Below are 22,477 nucleotides of genomic sequence, written 5' to 3' on the forward strand. Positions count from 1 at the left end.
TAGAACCAGGGCTCCTTTCCCCTGGATTCCCTCTCCCTTTTCATTGCTCTCCTCAGCTTACTAGCAGCAGTGGCTGAATATCTTCGTAAGAGACAGATGAGGTGGGGGAGGGAATATCTTTTATTGGTCCAAAGGCTGTTGGTGAGAGTGGTCCCATAAAAGACAGTACCTCACCCACCTGGTCTCGAATGCCCTGGGACCAACATGGTTACAACACCACTGCCTACGTCTTCATAAAAGGCTTTTTCAGGAAGTTTGGCCCAGATCCTCAAAGGTATTTAGGCTCCTAACCTCCACTGCAATCAGGGCTGGAGCTCAAGCTCTCAAGCCCACCCGACCTACTAGGGCCTGAGATGTTCTGCTATTTTTAGCATGCTAGCTTGAGTCCCTCCAGCACAGGTCTGATTACCTGGCTCCCAGCTGCAATGCAGACAGACCTTTGCGGGTATTTCAGTCTCCATCTCCCACTGAGATCCCATTTCCCAATCAGCAACAAGAGGGCCAATTAGTGCCAGCTGTGCTGGATTTGGGGCTCTGGATTCTTGTCCACTAGGAAGCGACCAAGAGCAGCAACCCCTTTCACATGGCCCACGGGGCAGGAACTGTTCAGTGTCACCTCAGGGCTTTCAGCCACCGGTGCTGGGTTCAAGTCTGGAACGAGAGATAGCAGGCAGCTCCAACCCCACAAGCCACCCAATACTCCGTGAACGGTCTCTTTATAGGCTTGATCTTCACCCAGGCCGCCATCATACCTTACCACTGTCCGCCGCTATCTACTCTCCCCCCATGACACCCTGTGAGGTGCTACTGAGATTTTAACCCGGGGTTCCTGCATAACATGCCTGTGTCACCCCAGATTTTCCACGTGTGCATGGAAAAAAAGATGATAGCATGGGATCTGTCCATTGGCTTTCCCATGTAAACAGAGCTGCCTTCTGATATCTGTAACTAAGCAGGGAGGGAGCAGCAACGTACTTGCTGGAAAGATTGGTACTTAATGCTCCTACAAAGCGTGCTGAAGTCCAGCGTAGTGGCATCTAAAAGCTGCAGTTTCAATGGGAGGCTCGTGTAGGGGAAGGTTTGCAGAACTCTTAGCCCAAGAAGTGAACGAGCAGCAATGACAGTCATAATGCTAACAAGAAAAAAAACCCTTCTCTGGTCTCATGTGTGACCACTGTAGATTGGAATCACTTTGGGGAAGGGACAGACTTTCCTTTTGTGGAAATTTAAGCACAGCAGGGTAAGGGAGGCAGTCCAGTCCAGTGGATAGGGACCTGGCTTAGAACTCAGAAGATGTGGGTTCTACGCCCAGGTATGTGATCTTCAGCAAGTCACTTTATCACTCAGAGCCTCAGTTTCCCCATCTGGCTTGTCAATACAAAATTTTTGTCCTGCTATAACTACAGATTAGAAATCGATACAACCCTCTAGTGGAGACTCAGAGTAGCATGAAAGGGCTTATACTGGTATAGTTTATTCCCATATTGTTATATCAGTATAACTGTGCACACTGGGGCTTTTACTGGTTTAAATATATTGCCATAAAAATCACAACCCCAAGGAAATAATTAAATCAGTATAAAATCCGTGTATAGACTCGGCTTTATGTTGTAAATTCTTTGGGGGCAAGGACTGTCTCCTCACGTGTATGAATTTAACACTGAGCAGAAAGCTCCCAACTCAGAGGAGCCCTCAGGGCACTACAGTAATACAAATAAATAATAATAGTCAGCATAAAAACAAGTAATAAATTATGAATTCCCCCAGGAAATTAGCCGTGGCGCCATGCAATCTGGTGCATGTCAATGGCAACAGGGTTACTTTTCTGAAGTCCCAGGCACTGGCTGTGATTTCTGGCAGGAACGTTCTAGCAGTTTCCAGGAAGGGGCAGGGGACTCCAGAAAACCAACTCAACCCTTGTTTTGGTTTCATGGCATTTGAATACTGGGCCCATGGGAGCCCCTCCAGCATACCACTGCCCCTGCCTGGCAGCCTCAGATTCCCCAGCAGCCCTACGCACCACTGAGGAATGGAAGCTCCCCGTCCTGCAAGCTGTTCTTTGTTGGAGGATCCCTGAAATCCATGGAAGTGCTGCATGGCCACACAGGTCCGACCTGCTTGCAGCAGGTTGCAGGATTGAGCCCTAAAATGGCTCAGATCACAGCCAACAGAGTTAAAGACTCACAAAGGCATTTAGTTCTTCTGACTCGGGGTCCCCATAAGCCCAGAATGACCCGACTTTGCCCTTATGGATCAGTTCTCTACAATTCCTCTTCAGCGAAATACTTAGCAAAGCTGCATGAGAACCATTTTCTAGATAGGTTATAAATGAGTTCTTTTACCATTCAGCACCTGTGAAAGTGTGGGTAGGAGTCTCTATACACATTTCTGGCAAGCAAGGGGCAAAATTTCTTTTACAGCTTTTATAAACTCCTATGAACATTATTATACTGGCCTCAATAATTAAAAAAAAATGCCTATGAAGATTTCAAAAGGAAAACAAACCAATTCTCAGTAAAGCTGGCATTGAATGGCCAGCAGCACTGGCTTCCTACATTCTCCATGGAAATACTGGAAGGATAAATAATAATACTCTTAGATTTGAAAAGCATGTTTCATCTCAAAGGAAACCACACTGTACCTGGGCCACATCCTTGGCTAGTGTAAACTGGTTTAGCTCCATTGACTACAGTGGAGATACCGATGTACTGATTTACACAAGTGAAGGATCTGGCTGTCCATTTGGGTCTGAGTGAATGCAATGGCTTCACCCACTACTGTATTTGGAAAACAGCAGATGCATAACAACAGTGCACAATATAACAATGCAGAGAAACCACTATATTGACCAGGACCCATTGAGGAAAATGTGGTAACCAGAATTGGTTACCCAGAGTGAACAGCTAAGGATCCAGCTCTTCATTCAGAGCTGCCTACATACCGCCGACCCCCAAAATGACATTTACACCATTTTCATGAAATGTTAAGTATTTACCCACATTACTTCTTATTGTGTTTTGCTCTTTTCAGGTAGTATTTGCACATGACAAACGAGCACGCACACACACGCTCCACAAAAGCTGGTTTCCCTGCAAAGATGGCAAACTGTCCCATTGATCAAAATATCAAATTCTCATGGAAACTCACAAAACTCACAGTTATTGCCTATGAAGCAAAAAAAAAGAAAAAAAGAAAAAAAAAAGGAGAGTTTTGCGAGGGTGCATCCTTGTTGCCAGTTGGAACATCACTATCTGATAGACAAACTACGAGACACCATCACCAACAATGTAGTTCAGAGATTGAGCGATTATAAAGCTAGACGTGACCATCGTGATAAGCTAAACTGACCTCCTGTGTAACACAAGCCATAGGACTTCCCTGCATTTACTCCTGTTGGAACGAGAAAAACATGCAACCTTGACTTAAAATAAGAAGGAAGCTAAGTGCATTGCTCTCTCTCAAATGTGAAGTAGCCCTACCAGAATAAAGTTTCATGGATAGGCTCTTCTGGGCCAGATTCTGAAGCTGGGTTATGACTCTTTGCCCCAGCTAAGTGGCCTAAAGCAGCCATCATCCAACTGCACATGCCTAGAAGAGAATGCCACTTGTGTAGGAGAACACTTTGCTGGTGCAACTGCACTGCAGCTCAGCCTGGTGCCCTTCCCAGCACAGGGGACATGTGGGGAGGTCTGGCACATAGAGAATCAAGCCCCTTATTGAATACCCTGGACTAGATCTCCTGCAGTGAGTTCCCTTTGGCACAGGAGAATTGAAGGAAGGGCTGTCAGGGAGTCAGTGACACCTCCTGATTCTCAAGCTGCCAAGGCCCCAGCCCTGACACACCCCATATGCCAAGCCAGGAGGTGTGGTTGGCATAGAAGCTGGCTCCACTGACTTTCTGCCAGCTGAGAGATTCAGCCCCCTCCCTGGGAATTCTCAGCTTGGCAGCTAAATTCTCAGCTAATTCTCAGCTTGGCAGATTCCAGTCCCTTGGGTAAGAAATTGATAGGCTCTATGTACTAGAGACCTCTAATACCTTGGGACCCGTACGGCTACAACACCACTGCATAGGCTCTCCGTCCAGTACTCTCCCTACAGTACGGTTATTACGCTCGGCGTAAGATTGCTGTATCTGCATTATTTTTGGAGGAGACACCATGGTGAATCACAAAATCCAATTCCAACGAAATCACATTCCAACTCCCAAAGCCCTTATCCGATTCCAAACTTCTCAAGAAATGGGTGGCTTTCCTGTCTCGTATTCCACTCCAGATTGACGATTAATAGCAACGCTACCAGTGAGCTACACCCACCCCTTCCTGAAATACAAGATTGAAGGAATGATGGAGATTAGAGCAAAAGATAGTGGGCCTGATCCGCCTCCCTCTTGGAATGGGCGTAAATCCGGAGTAACCCCACTGCTCAGGGTGCAGTCACACTGGTGTCAAAGGGGCCAGCGACAGCAGAATCAGACCCCTTACAAAGTGAAATTGAGAGCAGCAGTAACAGCCAGAGCCGCAGGAGGCTTCTGTGTTTGCAATGAAGTGTTACTGCAGCATAATCTCCTTCCTGTTGTGATTAATGGAGGGCACTTACTCACATCACAGGAACACTCCTGAAGCAGCACTACACAGCTGTATCACACGGTAAGTGCAGAGTGTGTGGATAGTACACTGTTAACTGTACAGCTCTCTGGGAACCTGATCTCTTACCCAGAGCCAGACTTTCCTCTTGCGGCACCCGGCCCCTGGAGGAAGAGTAGATAATGAAGTGGTCACTGGAAGCCACTACCTCTGTGTCTATGGGCAATTGCAACCCACTGGTGAGTCCACTTCCTGGACACTACAGTGCTATAAGCGATGGTCACATAAACACCACCCTATACCGGAAACCTACTGACCGCTATACTTACCTACATGCCTCCAGCTTTCACCCAGACCACACCACACACCACACCACACAATCCATTGTATACAGCCAAGCTCTAAGACACAACCGCATTTGCTCCGATCCCTCAGACAGAGAGAAACACCTACAGGATCTCTATCAGGCATTCTGAAAACTGCAATACCGACCTGGGGAAGTGAAGAAACAGACTGACAGAGCCAGAAGGGTACCGAGAAGTCACCTACGACAAGACAGGCCCAACAAAGAAAGTAACAGAATGACACTAGCCGTCACCTTCAGCCCCCAACTAAAACCTCTCCAGCGCATCCTCAAGGATCTACAATCTATCTTGAAAGACGACCCCTCACTCTCACAGACCTTGGGAGACAGGCCAGTCCTCGCTTACAGACAGCCCCCAAACCTGAAGCAAATACTCACCAGCAACTACACACCACACAACAAAAACACCAACCCAGGGACCAAACCCTGCTACAAGCCCTGGTGCCAACTGTGCCCACATATCTATTCAAGGGACACCATCACAGGGCCTAATCACATCTGCCACACTATCAGAGGCTCTTTCACCTGCACATCTACTAATGTGATATATACCATCATGTGCCAGCAATGCCCCTCTGCCATGTACACTGGCCAAACCGGACAGTCTCTAGGCAAAAGAATAAATGGACACAAATCTGATGTCAGAAATCATAACATTCAAAAACCAGTAGGAGAACACTTCAACCTCTCTGGTCTCTCAGTAACAGACCTCAAAGTGACAATTCTTCAACAAAAAAACTTCAGAAACAGACTCCAACATGAAGCTGCAGAACTGGAATTAATTTGCAAACTAGATACCATCAGATTAGGCCTGAATAAAGACTGGGAGTGGTTGCGTCATTACAAAACCTAAACTTAATTTGCTCAATACTAATTTTTCCCTACTGTTACTCACACCTTCTTGTCAACTGTCTATAAAGGGCCACTCTCTTACAATTTCAAAAGTGATTTCTCCTCCCTTGGTATCCTGCTGTTAATTGATTTATCTCGTTAGACTGACCTAACACTTGGTAAAGCAATCCACATCCTTTCATGTATTTATACCTACTGCTATATCTTTTACTTCATACATCTGATGAAGTGGGTTCTAGTCCACGAAAGCTTATGCCCAAATAAGTGTGTTAGTCTCTAGGGTGCCACAAGTACTCCTCGGGTTTTTTTTTTTTTCTGATACAGACTAACACGGCGACCACTGAAACCTGCCCCTGGTGAGTGTGTTTCAAGCCACCAGCTGTGTCAATCCAGAAGATATAAGTGGTTACAGCAAGCAGGTATCAAGGATTGGCTCTTTAGCTCAAGCTGTAGCAAAGCCTACATTTAGTTCTGGGGGTCCACGGTTCAATCCCCAGTGTGTCAGTCAAGAGGGTGCCTATTGCTTAGTTCTAAACACCTGCAGCTTATTGCAACATTCTACAGCTTGTTTATTCTCTCGCCGACGTTGGACAGACGGTCTAATAGTCCCTTCTGACCTTAAAATCTACAAATAGTCCAAAAGCTCTGTAAATCCTAAAAGGTACCTGAGAGAACTGTCTCCTGGATCAGAGCTTCTAGGCGGCCCTCCAGCCTCTACAGAGTAACGTATTCACACACAGTGGAGCAGGTCTGACGGTTACACCTGGCAGAGGGCTGAAGTGACTGACATACACATATAGCGCCGTACGCTTGATCTCAACACAGCTCGTTTGGGACTTACGTCATTAGCTGTGTCTCTATGCCTGGCTCCACAAGGGACCCATCCACAAAAAGCGGTGTCGATGTGAAGGCATATTTACTCCAGGATCTTCCTTCATCAAAACTCACCCTGGAATTGAAACAGACAAAATAAATAAATGTAAACGCATGGCTCTGGAACAATTACCTAGGCAATTAAACAACTTCTAAGGCTTGCGAGCCACAGCTGCTGGATTTGTAAACAAGCGTCAATCTTTGCCATCTCCTCATATTATTAATTAATGTTCTCAGAGTGCTCTGAAGTAGCAAAGCAGCAAGTATTATTATCAAAGTCATTAAGGGCCTGTGTTAGGGTTGTCAACCCTCCAGAAGTGTCCTGGAGCCGCCAGGAATTAAATATTAATCTTTAATTAAAGTTTATGTCTTGTGAGGACACATCCAGGAATACATCCAACTAACATTGGCAACCCAAGTCTGTGTTTGCTATGTCAATCAACAGGTCAGATCCAAGACAGCAGGCGGTATTGCTAACACCTAAGACAGGACATGTAGTCCCTCAGTTCGTGTCTATGTTCAAGACATTAATTTCAGCAGAGGAAACTACACAGCCTCAAATATGGTGCAGTGCTTAGGGGGACTTGGAGTCAGGAGAGCTGGGTTCTTTCACCAGCTCTGCCACAGACCCATGGTGAATCACAGCCTTTCTGTGCCTCAGTTTCCCCCTCAATAAAATGAGGCTCTGAATACTTATCCCTCTCACAGGGCCTTTTGGGAATTTAATTCATTAATATTAGCAATGTGCTTTGAGATGAGCAGAATAAGTGGGCTAAACGCTGAACAAAATTCTCTGCTACATCCTCTCAACTCCACTCACGTCAATGGGGCTGCATGGGAGTACCTGAGAGCAGAATCTGACCTTTATCCACTAGAAAATGGAATGTGCCTAACTAATTTCAACCAACAGCCAGCATGGACAGCAATCACATTCAGTCACTGCTGCCGTGGGACGCAACACGTCCGTGGCTCTGTAGCCTATATCAAATTGCGTGAGCCATGGAGTGGCATGGAGTAGTGTGGTGATGTTCAGCTTACAAACAGTTCAGGAAACCAGACAGTTTTCTGTTGCTCCTGGAGTCTTTACACAACCGTTCCAGGAGGCTTTCTGCTTGGAGAGTTACCCCAGAATCCTGTCTGCAAAGAACAACAAACAGGGGAACCCAAGGGCTTACTGGCCCCTGAATGATGAGGTCCCATTCCAACTGGGTCATTTCAGCACTCGTGCTCTGTAATTGCGGCAGGTGCCTGAGCTGTGAAAGCTGATAGATAACCCCCTTTGGCAGGACAGGTGATTAACGATTTATATTCCAGTCACTCCTCGGAGCCCAGTCACAGGCCGGGATCCCATCATGTGCAGCTGCATCGACAAGCAGGTGGACTTCACTCAGGCCTCCCCTTCTTACATGTAAGCCCAGGGCTGGGGAATCCCACCACATCCCAAATCCCTGCCCTGAAGATGGCACGTTGGGCCTGATCCAAAGCCAATGGGTCTTTCCATTGATTCCAAAAGGCTGGGGGTGAGACCGACAGGCCCCCACCCTCAGGAACCATAGCCTCACAGTACACAGAGCTCCCAACTTGAGCGCCTCAGCTCCCGCCCCCCCCCTCCCAACGTACAGTGGAACCACACTGGTCCCAAGGAAACCAGGACCCTGTGCAAACATGGAGGAATGGACTGGATTTACCCCCATGAGGCGTACTACTGAGATCTTCCCCTTAGCGCAGTGGCCTCCAAACTGTGGGGTGCAGCCCCATAGGGGAATGCGGAGGAATGTTCAGGGGGTGCGTGGTGGACCCAGGACAGCCTCCACAGGGGGCAAGGAGGGAGCAGCACCCAGCCCTGCTCCACCCCCAGCTCTGCTCTGGTCCCTCCCGCAGCCACGGCCCCAGTCCCACCCCCAGGTGCAGCTCCCGGCTGGGGCTTCACTCCTGGCCCCGGCCCCAGACCTGGCCCCAGCCTCAGCCCCTGGCCCCAGCTCCGTTCTCGGCCCCAGCCCCAGCTCTGCCCTCAGCTATGGCCCCAGCCTCAGACTCCTTATCCCTCTCCGGGGGGGGGGGCAGAGGCACGGCCAGGAGTAAGGGGGGCATGACCCTGAAAAGTTTGGGGACCATTGCCTTAGCGCTACCGATTCTGTTTTGTGTACAGCTGCCATTTTGTGTGTCTGGCACAGGAGAAAGCGCTGCAGACCAAAGAGAAAATGTTGTGGGAGAATTACATGCAAAGAGCTTATCCTTCGAAATCTATTTATTTAAAAGGTATGTATCTCCCCATACCCCTGTGCATTTGTATGCTGTTCAGTCTGCATGCTTATCTAACTAGCATTTCAATTTCGGGGGAACAGCAGGCCTCATTAAAGTTCTCTCAGCTTTTCAATTATCAAACCCTCTTTTCTCCGGGATGAAACTTATTGTACTCTGTCCCAGCTTGAGAACTAACAGATTTCCATGTATTCTTTAATCAAGATGGCTCTTTTCTTGCAGCAGGTGCCTATTGAGACAAGACGATGCAAGTTCAAAAGCCCCTAAAGGTATAATTTGGAAGGACCGGTGTGAGTTTATCAGCGACAACCCTAAATAACTATGCAATAGATTGGGCCAGATGTTCACAGGCAGTTGCACGAACCAAACGTCAATATGGAAATGCTTGTGGGGGGAATTTTCAAAGGCAGAAAGGGCATTTTGGCAGGCAGACCCTCTGGATCCCCAGCGTGTGCCCCAAACTCCTTTGATGAATCTGTGCACAAAGCAAATGTTTGCCCACGCGCACAGCCATAGGAAGGCAGGACTGGAAGGGACTTCCTGGGTCATCAAGTCCTGTCCCCTGCTATGGCATATCATCCAGTTCAGGCAGGATGATACACACTCCATCTTAAAATTAGTGAGGTTGTTTCCACCACTCTTCCTGGTGGGAGGCTGTTCCAGAACCTCACTCCTCCTACGGTTAGAAACCTTCTTCTAATTTCCAGCCGAAATTTATTCATGGCCGGTTCATCCCCATTTGTTCTTGTGCCAGCATTGTCCTTTAGTCTCCACAGCTCTTCTCCCAGTAGCCTAGGGCCAGAATCTGATCGCGTCTCTCTCACTGAGTAGCACCTCCCTCAGCAAGTCAAAAGGAGCGTTCGTGGAGTTAGGTGCCGTTCAGCTTGAGGGTTACGCTGTCTAGGAAGGGGTTAACAGATTTATAAGGGGTTAACAAATTACTAGCAGAAGCATAGGCATGGGAACTTGGGGTGAGGGGAAGCGCTGAAGCACCCCCAGGTTTTACGTAGGGCTCCGCTCCTGGCCCCCCCCCCCACGTGGGGTCCTGGCTGTTGGCCCAGCTCCTGGGGTCCTGGCTGTCGGCCCCACACCCGCTGCCGGGGTCCCCACTGCCATCCCAGCACCCGGGACTCCACTCCTGGCCCTGCACCCCAAACCTGGCCCCGCCCCTAGCCTCAGCCCCGGCCCCGGCCCTGTTCCTGGCCCCAGACCTGCCCCCAGCTGTGGCCCCAGCCTTGGCCCCTTACCCCTGTCTGGGTCACCCCCTCCCGGAGACACGGCCCTGCTCCCAGCCCCAGCTTGGGGGCGGAGGTGCAGACAGGAGTAAGGGGGCTGGCTTTCAGCACCCCCTCTATTAAAAGTGTTCCAGCACCACTGAGCAGAAGTTTCATAAAGAGCCAGCCACTAAGTATAGATTGTCATTGAATCCAGCAGCTCAACAGGTCCCGTAGAACCATCTACTGGTGTCCTTAGAACCTTCCAGAACACAGGCTGCTCCTGCCTGTGGCTTGTAATGGCAATCGCTCACTGAGGAATCCTTTATCAACCACCCTTTATGGAAAGCGTGGCCAGCGTGAGCGAGCATGTCAGAATCTGGCCTCTAACGGGCCATGAGCACATGCAAATGCTCCGGCCCCGATCCTGCAGCGAGCCCTGCGTCCACATGGCGCTCCACTGCCTTCACAGGGGTTCTGTGCAGACAGATTGGAGCTCACGGGTATGGCAGCACCCTGGCTGTTTGACTGCATAATGTATTCCTCATCTAGTGCTGTCACAAAGCACCTGTGAGAGGCTGAGGGAGCACTGGGTGTGAGTTAGGGTGACCAGATGTCCCAATTTTATAGGGACAGTCCCGATTTTGGGGTCTTTGTCTCACATAGGCACCTATTACTCGCCACCCCCATCCTGATTTTTGACACTTGCTATCTGGTCAGCCTAGTGTGAGTGAACAAGAGATTAACTCCAGCTCAGCTCCCCCAGCCCTGCCTCATATACAGGTGCTCCAGGGAGGGCAATAAAAGTGGCAGATGGGGAGGGAAAAGCTGGGCTGCACAGAGAAGGTAAGTGTATTGGGTCATAAGCCTGGTCATTTATTTTACTTTCTGGTCACAAACACCAACCCCAGAAGGAACGGCCTTGCTTGCTGCAGCCATTTTTGTGTCGATGCGGTATTCCAGCTGTTTACAGCGCATTACAAAGGAGGGCAATGTTCAGCGTCCCCCATTTTACAAATGGGAAAACCAAGGCACAACCAGATTAAATGACTCGCTCGTGGTCACACACTGAGTCGGTGGCAAAACCTGGATTAGGACCTGGTAGGGGCGGGTAGATTTCGGCTTAACCCACTGGACCATCCTACTCCTTATGCTAACAAGATCTTAGACAAATTCTAGCGCCTTCAGAATATTTTGCTTGGTACTAGCCAGAAAGAAAAGGAAAAACGGAATTGAATCTGAGCCAATTGCATCCTGTCTTCTCTGTGTGGTAGAAATTTAACTTGCTTGTAAAGTGTGTGTTGCATCCATCTCTTGTGGCTAACTCACAGTGACAAAAACAGTCTGCTACTGCTGTGAAGCTAATGGAGTTACTCCTTTAATTCAAGCGGTAGAAGTGTGTGCTTTGATGGAGAAGGTTCAAACCCTACTGGAAACCCCTAGTGGAAGTTATTATAGAGCCATTTGCCTGGCTGTGGCAAGGAAGGATGTAAGGCTTTGAGGTGAAGAGGCAACCATCAATGATCTTAATAAAGTGCATTCCTAAAACATCATGGTATGAAGGACAACAGCTTAGCCTGAGCCTTGAATCCCCTGGCTTCTGCCTGGATGTTACTTAACTGAAGGATTCTGTGTATTAATGAATCAAGTGGGAGAGACCTTAGCATCTCATTACTGTGGCCAAACACCATTACTTTCTTCTTTTATTTGACTGAAAGCTCTATTTCCTTTTACGTTTGTGTTGCGTGTGGAGACAAGAGTGCTGGTCAGCGATCAGAAGAGAGGGGTCTCTCATTCACAGAAGAATATGAACCTCAGCTCTGAAGATGATTTCTGTTAAATTTCCTCCGTAACAACTTCAAAAGTTGGGCAGGTCAGTTCATTAGCCGTGCTCCGACGTCACCCAAGATACAAGACTGAAGGTGATGCTAATTTAGGCATCTGTCAGCAATTCCACTTATCTACTGCAGACACTGAGCCTGCTGCCCCCACACATCTATACAGCAAGTGCACTCTGTAATGTGTAATGCATGTAATTATTGCATGTTTGTTCAATTAAAAGTTCAGGAGGGCTCCAGCTTCAAAAGGAGACATTCAGGCTCATGGCTTGAAAATACATCAACTCTGACATCTCTTTGTCATCTCTTTGGTTGAAAAATAGGGCGGCTTTGAAGTTCCGAACCATATCCCACTCACCCAAATTCTGGTGGAGGTTCTGCGCCAGAGGTCTGGTTTGCCTCACCGTAGGTTCCATGCACTGAGATGCTCAGCGCCGTGAACTCCTGTTAATCTCAGCGGAAGCGGAGAAAGCTCAGCCCATAACAGCGTGAAGTCCTGTAGTCATGAGGGCCAACTGTGAAGTTTAGACCTACATCCCAACTCCCGCAAAGTTCAGCAGGTGGAGGAGATGGTTTGGGCAGTGTTTCGAGTGCACAGGCTTCTCAAACGACTTCAGAGTAAGAACTACATCTTGAACAAAGCGAGCATCTCAAAACCCACCCTGAGCTCCCGATCCCATTTGTGCTCACCAATCTCTCTCTGGCAAACTGCAGCGGGATCTTAAATGGGGCAAGTAACATTAGCAAAGTATCTCTGTATTTCTGTCAGTCTTTTGTGAGATGAATGTGTTGTCCTTTTTGCATCCAGTCAATCACCCTGTCTCCTTCTGTTCTTCACTCCATCTCCTTGTCCCATCTGGTCCCCTCCCGCTTTGCTCCTCCACCATCTGGTAATCCTTCCTTTCCTCCCTTGCTCCCATACACATTTTATCCATCCTCTTGCTCCTCTTTATTATCACCCGCAAATCCCTCTTCCTGACTCCAGTGCCAACACACACTCACACCAATAAAAAGGTATCCTTTTCAGTAATCCCCTGCAACTGCTGGCCAAATGATGCGTGGACTTTGCAACCAACACTCGTTGTAATCAACGAGGCTGTGCAGGATGTCACTCAGGGAAGAACGTTCATAAGAGCCTGGCTTTGTTTTTTTAAAATCTGGTCACTGACTTTGCTACCTAATGGAGAGCCAAACTTGTCGGAAAATCTGACCCAAAGTGTGTAACTCAGGAGGCCTCAACCTTAAACACCTGTGGAAAGCAGCTAGTGACAAGATGAAGGACCAGAATCATGTGATTTCCCCAGACTTCTGTGGGCCACCACAAAGTGCTCTGCAGATGATCACAGTTGGAGAATTACTTCTCTAGTAGCTGAGTAAGAGATTATTTGATCTGCTCCTTAGTGTTCTGGGTACCTATATTGCATAACCAGCAGGAGGGAGAAGGATCCACTCCAGAACTAGGAGATCTTAATTATATTTAGGACAATTCCAGTTTAGACCCCTCCCCCCACCAGAGAACATTCTCAAAGCAAGGGAAACAGCCTTACCACAAATGCCGGATGGGCATTGACGTGTGCTTCATGGCCACAAGTGCACCACCCCAGTCGAGATACCACACATTGTATTCTTCCTCAAAGATCTGGAAACAAGTCAGGTATAGTGTGAGCTTTTCAAGCCATTTGAGGCCCAGAGAGCAGCTGGAAAAGTTTGCAAAAGGCCCACAGCTCCCTTTCCCCACATATGACTGTACCTGTCTCCACGAGTTTCCGGCATCAGAAGATATAAACGTGCTGATATCGGTATATGAGAGTTCAGAGCCAATGTTGCCTGAAACACAAGTGGATTCCGTAAGTTCTTGTGTGGCAGGAGGGGGGAAATCACATTTTTGCAGGAAATCAGCGGTAACTGGTTTAACCAAAGTTTTTTGTTGTCTTAATTCCAGGATTATATGACAACACCCTGGGACAGGTGGGAGGATTAAGATAGGAGAATGTTGCAAACATGAGATACACATGATTGGACTGCTCTGTGTTAAGGCCTACATTTTCAGGAAAGCACAAATACAACCACATGTCTATTGTATGCCATGGTTGCAATCATGACAACTGTGTATGCAAATCAGTAATTTTTTCTGAAAATTTTGCACCAAAGCGTGTCTCTGCATTCACCTAGTGTTTGCAGTATTTTGTCATGAAAACATTTAATTCTTCCTATCACCATATCTCATGCAAATTCAAGCAAAAAGACAAATTCACACGACCCAAATCAAATTATTCATACTGTCTTCACTTCATCAGAGCTGGAGTTCAAGGGTGAAATCCTGGTCCCACTGGAGTCAATGATGAAACACTCAATGATTTCAGTGAGGATCAGATTTCACCGCAGGATTCTTCCAAAAAACAAATGGACCAACGTACTGATCTCAGAAGCAGTGCACCTAGCAAACAGCACCTCCTGCTGCGTTCACTTGTGGCTTGCAGTGAAGCCTAACAGATGAGGCTTATGGTGAAATTACCAATGTCTCTCTGTCAAGGGTTGGCCTGTTTCTCATATGAACTACATCTTGGTGGAGCTAGGGTGTAAAGAATGACCCAGGACCAAATGAGCTGGCAATAAAAGCGATAAAGAGGGAGAGATAGCTCAGTGGTTTGAGCGTTAGTCCTGGAGACTGAAGTCTTCTGCTTGTGCAAAGTAGCAGTGTGTAAGTCACCCTACCTCCCCATTACCCTGGAGGAGCCATCTTCCAGAGTAAACTTTCTATTCGGACTCCACGCAGTTAACTGGTTTTCCTGACAAGTCTGCCAACAAGATTGCTAATCTGTGCCAGTTGGGGGGTTCTATAGCATGGATGTCTGTACCCTACAAAGTAGACTAAGGGAACTAACTCAGTCACATATACCACTGAAAGGCCCTCAAATGGTAATGACTCACAGACAATATGAACACTGTTGGGGGTTGAACCAATGGATGAAAGACTCCACAGCACATTCCATATCCACTGATCCATAAAATTCCCTCTCCCGACAGCTAAGATATTTTTAAACTAGGGTATAATTTTCCTGATATTTTTCCTCTAAAAACAGTAAGAAGGGAAGATTCACTCCTACACATCTGTAGACTCAATAGGAGCACAATAAAAACAGATTAATGAAAATGTTAATTGCGCTCCTGACATTTAACGATGGAAAATGAGGAATTAAAGCCCAGATGCATCTTGACAAGCTCCCATCAGGATCAGAGATGATAAAACTAGCCAAGTTGTTGTGACACTCCTGTTTCCAAAAATAAAACCTGAGGAACAGGGTGGCGCCTGCTATGAGGTGATTCAAGAAAGGTTTTGGTATCAGTATCAGGAACACAGGTATTACCACACTCCCTTAGTCCTTTGGTCCATCTACTCCAGGGGTTCTCAAACTTCATTGCTCTGCGACCCCCTTCTGACAACAAAAATTACTACTTGATCCCAGGACGGGGGATGGAAGCCAGAGCCTGCCCAAGCCCTGCCAAAGCCCAAGCCCCACTACCTCAGGCAAGGGGACAAAGCCAACGCCCAAGAGTTTCATCCTCAGGTGAGGGGGCCTGTAACCTGTCCCCATTACCCGGGGTTGAAGCCCTGGGGCTTCGGCTTCAGCCCTGGGCCGTGGGGCTCAGGCTTCAGCTTCTGCCCCAGCAAGTCTAATGCCACCCCTGGTGACCCCATTAAAATGGGGTCACAGCCCACAGTTTGAGAACACTGATCTACTCCATTGTCCTGTGACCACCAAGCGTGGCCAGTGCTAGCTGCTTCAGCTGAAAGTAGAAGAAACCCTGCAACAGGCAGTTTTGGGTTGACCTGCCCGTAGGGGAAAGTTTCCTCTTCACCCCAAAGAGTCAGAGGTTGGCTTATGCCCTGAAGCTTGACTTTCAGATGCCTTCTTTATAGGAACTGCCATACTGAATCAGGTTTTCCTTTGGATATTTTCGTCTCTAAGCCTCAAGGTCTGGAAACCAACTGTCCAACTGGGGTTTATGGCTGGTAGCAAAGAGAAGCGAGTTCTTGCTTGCTGGAACTCCACCACTACCATTTCCAGATGTTTTTGTCTCTATAGCCCTGATTTATGAATCCCTTCCTTTCTCTCTTTTAGCCTCATTTGGACCACTGAAGTCAACTGAAAGACTTCCATTGACTTTAATACGATTTGGATCAGGTCCTTGGTCCTGACAAGCGTGGATCGAGAGGCTGATATGTGCCTCTTCTCTGCTAAAGAGTCAGGCCAGCGATCTTCTATCTAGGCTACCGCTCCCACCATTATTACTCCTGGCGGAGCTGTCGCACTGGCCGTGAAAAAGTGGAAACTTTCCCAGGGAAGCAGAGCAAAGACAAGACCTATGAGAATAAGTTTGTGATGGGTAATTTGGATTGTCTGTGCTGATGCAGTGCAGCTGTTGACCGTGGTTAACAGAAACAGATGTGACAATTCCCACCAGGTTAAGCCTTTTATTGCACAAGGCAGCAACACAGAAATGATGGTTCTGCCTTTTAAAGGTTAATTGTTAAACAAATGAAGCTTTCATCCCGTGCAGTGACAGCTTGAAAAGAAACTTATTGTCTAATAATCTAGACCATTGCCTAGGACCTCATTCTCTTGCTGCCTCTGGCATCTTATCTGCTTCCTAGAGAATTCAGTAAGAATAAAGGCCACTGTAAGAACTGTATCATGAGCCATGACTGTTTATACACACTCGCTGTGGGGAGGAGTGGGCTGCCAGCACCTGACAGTTTAGTTTGGATAAACTTTGCAAAGTTGGGACGTTTAACCCAAATAACCTGAACCTCTTCGATCTGGAACATTGAGCTAGAACTCTTGAGGAGAGGATCTTTTGCAAAACATACAGTACCTTCCTTGCTAAAAGCCAGGCCATAAATATTGCAAGAGCATGCTCTCTCTCAGGATTTTGGTTCAATTTCCAGTGCCGGCTGGAATACAGAAGCACAGAAGTGCATGAGAATGGAAACAAACCGTAGAAAGAGAAGAGATGGATCTGAGCTAGCATCCTGCAACTGAACTTCCTGGAATTTTGGGGTGTTTAGATGAAATTGTGAATTGTATGGATTGACCCAATCTAACTAAAGGTCAGTTCAGTTTGAATTTGGACTAATGTTTGAGTACAATAAGGCTCTGATTTTATCCAACAGCTGGTGTCCACAACCCTCGTCTGCCCGAGCTCCCACCAACAGATTGAATGGGAAACCCCAAGGGTAAAACAAGAGCCCAGACACACTTTCTTGGATTACCATTAATAGGAAAAATACGCCCTTGATAGAAAGAGATGGGGGCAAATTGTGAAAGCAGCCACAGATCTCCATGGTTGTAGTGCTGGGGAGGGAGTGAGTAGGACACACTGCTTACCCCAGTGCAAATTCACACTGATGACGTGTGAAAATGAAACAACTGCAAGCTAAAGCTACAATTAACAACATAAAACCTGCTCAGCGTGTAACTGCCAGAAACAACTAGGACTCAACTACATTATGAACAGAATGTTTCAGCTATTGCAATTCACTGTAGTATGACTGCTTTGGGTCTTTACTCCCTTACTCATCTAAGCAATCCCATCACAGGCAACAGGACTACTCAAGTGAGTAAGTATTGGCCAGAAGAGGGAGGGTTCCGCTATGGGTCCCTAGGTAAAAAAAAAAAAGGATATTAAACTGCTAGCATGTGTGTGAAATTACACATTTCTACTGCATTTGCAAGCTCTCCCCAGTGACAGTCATTCCGAAAGCGCTTTGTTACCCCCAAACAGTTCCCACAGGGCTAAGCATTGTGGGAGCTTCAAGTCACGCCAAGTTACTATGTCCATCCTGATTAGGCTGCCTACTGTGAGCAGGCAAATGAAGCAAAACAGGGCTGCGATGGTTGTCAGATTAATTACAATGGATCGGCCTATCGGTGGCATTCAAGATTCCAACAGGCTGTCATGAAAGCATTGCAACCTGCCAAAGCAAGGCGTCACAGACCGGCCCAGAGCAACCACACATAATGCACCGTCCAGGGCCAAGGTGGTTCATTAAGTGAAAAGAAAGCTAGAAAGTCACTGTAAACCTCTAACTTGATAAAAATAGCCTCTCAGTTACACTGGGCCAGATCCTCTGGCCCAGCGTGCGAGCCTGATTCCCCTCTCGCCCACCTGGGCGTAAATGAAGAACAACTCCTCTAAAGCCAGTGGAGTGGCATCAGTGTAAAACTGGTGCAAACAAGAGAAGAATGAGGCCCGGTGTACATATTTATACACTCACACAAGCACACATACACATCACACATGGACAGACATATGCATGTCACACATAGGACGCCGATACCCACCTGGAAAACGTCACAGCTCTGTGACAAATACATTTGTCAGGTTTCCTTGTCAGCCTCACCCTCTGCTCACTAATCCACACCGCTCACCCAGCCAAGATAAGCTTTGACATTGCAAACCACTGAACAGCTAAAAGAAGCAGCAGTTTTGTAGTTCCCCTGAAGGAGTCTAGGTAAGGCATGGCTGAACAGGGTGAAAGCACAAACAAAATTGATACCTGTAGCCACCACAAGCCCGGGAGCTGTCTCCTTGCTGGAGATACTTCCTGATGTATATGGATTCTCTGAGATTTGCAAATGCAGGTGCAAAGAACAAAAAGGCTGCCAAGGGGAGGAAGTGGAGAGAATAATCTTTAATACACAAAAACCATGATCAGAGAAACAGCAAGCGATCCGCTTCTGAGTGCTGGCTAGTTATGCCGAGATCCTTCCAAAAATGTTCCCCTCAGCCATGAGAGGTCTAATAGTCTTACAGAATAGTGTGTATGTTGTGTTATATTTTCCCACTCCCCACCCTTAAAAATGAATTGCATGAAAAAGAGGAACAGTTCTGCTGAATCATGGGAAGGGGAGTTCAGGCTTGGGTTTTGTTGCTGTTGTTTTTTAAAATCAATATGGTGGTCTCATGCAGTTCCCTGTCAGATCTTTTCAGATATCAAATTTTCCAGCCTGTGTGATCCAGGAGGTCAGACAACAGGCTAATGATGATCCTGTCTGGCTTTAAAATCTATGTATTTATAAGAACAGAAACGGACTTAACTTCCTCAGTACCCAGCAGTCCAAAACCGGACAGGAAACAAACAGGGAAACATTGGGACCCGATTCCTTTTAAATATGTAGGGCCAGATCCTCAGCTTGTGCAAAGCGATGTAGGTTCACTGACTGCAGTGGAGCGACATCAGTTTACACCAGTTGAGGATGCAGCTCACAAACTGGGTTCTATTTCGGAGCACTTGATCCTGCAGTCCTCATGCTGGCCAGAAGGCCACTGGCTTCATTAGGGGCTTAGCCTGCATGAGGGCTAAAGGATGAAGCCCTGAATGGTTTGTCAATTCCACATTGGAAAAGTTCTGCCACTGACCAGCTGGCAGTGCAGAGGACCCCCTCTCAGATCGGTGTCAGGAGCCTGCAGCAAGCGCCAGTCTCTGCCCTTGTTGTAGGTGATGTAGGTCTTTATCTGGTCCTCTATCTTCTTGTTAGCCAGGAATATGCCTTTGATCCCTGCTACCTAGGAAAAATGGAGAGAGATGGAAAAGCACATCGGGCGAACAGGCAAGAACAAGGCTCCATTCGGGACCCTCAGGAGGGCGAGCTCTCTGCAACAGAGTCCGTGCAACCCATGCAGCCACTAGAGGAACAAGGGGGCGGGGGAGGGAACCACTTGCATTATTTCTAATGAGGGCAAGTCTGGAAGGTGTCTACATGGCTGATAAGGGACTGTTGCAATCTCAGTATGCAAGAGGAAGGCGGGGTTAGGGATGCTGAGGAGGTACACGCCCCTTGCAAGCTGCCCATTTCTGTTGGATCTCCCTGCATGGCAGCAGAGAGGGTGGCAGGATGGGCAGGCTATAGAGGAAGATGAGCAGGCTTGGGGGTCTGCGGGTATGTCCGCAGATGTGCTGATGCGAGGGATGGAGTGAGGGGGAATACACCTCCCAGACCACACTGCTAACAGCTGGGGGAGCCTGCAGGGCCCCTTACACAGGATACGTCTACATGGTAAAAGCTGTGCCCCAACTCACATAGCTGAGCTAGTTTGACTCCAGCTTAGCAGCGGCAAAAATAGCGCAGCACTGGCTAGTGAGTCCAGCACCTCAGCTGTGCACCAACAAATGTAGCTGAGTCCAGCACATTCCCAAGGGCCGTGCTGCGCTTACACGACCCACGCTGAAACCTGCTCCGTGCAGTCTTCGCTGCTATCGTTACCAGGGCTAGCGGGAGTCAAGCCACCTCGTCTACGCGAGCCCATACAGAGCATTAGGTATGTAGAAAGGGGACACAATGGCTATTCCAGCCGCTAGTTCTGTGTCCTGGGAGCTGTATTCCATTACTTTGCTTGTCAGCCCCCTGGGGACTAGGGCTGTCTTTGTTCTGTGTTTGTACAGCGCCTGGCACAATGGGCTCCTGGTCTGTTCCCGGGGCTCCTGGGTGCTCTGGCAATACAAATAATACACAAGAACAGCAGCACTCCACCCCCCGCACCAGCACCTGGGCAGGTTTTGGAATTCCCCTCCAATATAAAGGAAACAATTCTTCTGATTAGACAGGCTTGGGAGCGGATGTCCCCTCTGTATTCACAGGGCAGTTACGGCACAAGCAGCAGCCATGCAAGATTCCCCGCACGGCACTGCCAACGTGCCTCACAGCGGTACTGACCATCGTGAGTGGGGAAAGGATCTTTGAGAGTGAGATTGGGACCATAGGCTCAGCCTTGCACAAGGTACGGTGTGCAGGCTGCAAACAGGGCAAGGCTGTTGGGGGGAGGACTTCTTAGAAAAAACCTCTCTCCAGGAACTTTCCACCAACAGGAATGCGAAGGTAGCACACCAATGTAATTTACACTGCTATCAGATGACTGAATTCCTTATAAACAGCGTCTCTTCTATGAATGAGGAGGAGAAATATATCTCTCACAAGGAAAAATATCTCAATGAAACCTAGAAGAGTGACTGCCTGGCAGAGCGGCCAACATCATCTGATGAAAGATAGAGACCTGTTTTGAAAATCCACAGGGGAATTCAATACTATCCTATCAAATCCTATACAAAATTGATGCTTGCAAGACTCCTCACTGAATTTTTATCTCATCTCCTGAGGAATGCTTCCTCAGCAGATGAATTTAGGATCTTTTTTTTTTAATCATAGTAATTTAAAAGCCTGAGATTTTGCCACTTTTGCTCATATGGAGTGGTCCCTTTCTCTGGCTCCAATTCAGGAAAGCCTTCCTGGTCACAAAGGTGCTTAAGCACATCCTCAACTTTAAGGACATGCTTAAATCCCATCAAAGTTGCAATGCTCAAATACGTGCTGAAGTGTTTTCCTGCACCAAGGCTTCTGTGGGCAGGCCAAAGGGATTGCTCAAGAGAGTAAAGTTAGGCATGTGTGCAAGTGTCTGAAGGATCAAGCCCTTGTCTTGCACGGTACCAAGGAGAATGATTCTGATTGGAGCCTCTGGGCACTGCTGCAATCCTTTGTCGTGAGGCTTACCAACAACTTGAGAACGGTCAGGCAGTTGGTGCACTGAGAACTGCTTATCACGCTGGCCGGCACTGCCATATTGCTGCCTTATTCTCTCCTCTGTCTCTCATCTTCGCTCTGCCGCCTCATGCTCCCAGTATCCACCTGCCGCCTCTCATCGAATACTGAGACTGCCAGTTTTCGGGGGCAGAGACCATCTTTTTGTTATGTGTTTCTACCTAGCAGCAGGAGCGGCGGACATGCCCTAAAAGTGTGGGGGGAAGGGGCTTGGACTGTGGCCCTGCACTGCACTGCCCCCGAGGCTCCCCCTCCCCCGCACCACCCCTTCTCCCTGAGCCTCCGCCCTCATGACGCCCATTCCTCCAGAGGGCCCACCCTCCCACTGCCTCTTCCCCCAAGACCCCACTGCCTTTTCCCCTGAGACTCCGCTCCTGTGCTGCCTCTTCCTCCCCCAAGACCCCGCCTCCCACTCGCTCCTCTCCACCCCCTCTTCCGGTAAAAAGTGGGAGGGCCATGACCTCCTGGTCTCCCCAGTCCAGCACCCCTGCCTAGCACAATGGGATCCCGGTCACAGACAATGCAAGTAATAAACAGAAATAACAGCTACTAATAACACCGTGTGATTTGACAAGATTAAAAGAAAAAGTGCCTCTTGCTGCCCATCCTGAGTTAAATTCAGATTTCAGAATCTTTTGGGCAGGATTTTCCAAGGTGCTCAGGGTTGGCCTAACTCTGCTCCCATTGTAGTCAAAGGGAGCTCAAGTTAGGCCAAGGCTAAGTACTTACGAAAATATAGCCTTTTATTTTAGACGTCGAATCTGTGCTTGACGGGACAGAGAATCGGGGGGAAATATGAACCTTGTACTTCACATGAATAAACTGTTTTCTTCCTCATTTGCAACGTAACATGATTGAGGAAGCAACAAACTCCTAAAATTCCCTGCCCACA

The 22,477-nt window shown here is 47.9% G+C and overlaps 1 protein-coding gene across 1 annotated transcript in view; it reads right to left on the reverse strand.

The window, feature by feature from the left end:
- The window catches only part of SORCS3 (sortilin related VPS10 domain containing receptor 3), a gene marked incomplete at its 5' end in the record, with an annotated part of 489,210 nt that overhangs the window by 72,498 nt on the left and 394,235 nt on the right, over positions 1–22,477 (reverse strand). Inside the window, 5 exons of the mRNA XM_084635451.1 lie at positions 6,641–6,748; positions 13,534–13,625; positions 13,737–13,813; positions 18,549–18,651; positions 19,412–19,558. Of these exons, the coding sequence (XP_084491577.1) occupies positions 6,641–6,748; positions 13,534–13,625; positions 13,737–13,813; positions 18,549–18,651; positions 19,412–19,558 (527 nt within the window). The remainder of the gene's footprint in view (positions 1–6,640; positions 6,749–13,533; positions 13,626–13,736; positions 13,814–18,548; positions 18,652–19,411; positions 19,559–22,477) is intronic.

The sequence above is a fragment of the Lepidochelys olivacea genome, assembly GCF_965140295.1.
Source record: "Lepidochelys olivacea isolate rLepOli2 genome assembly, chromosome: 7".
Taxonomy (NCBI): Eukaryota; Metazoa; Chordata; order Testudines; family Cheloniidae; genus Lepidochelys; species Lepidochelys olivacea.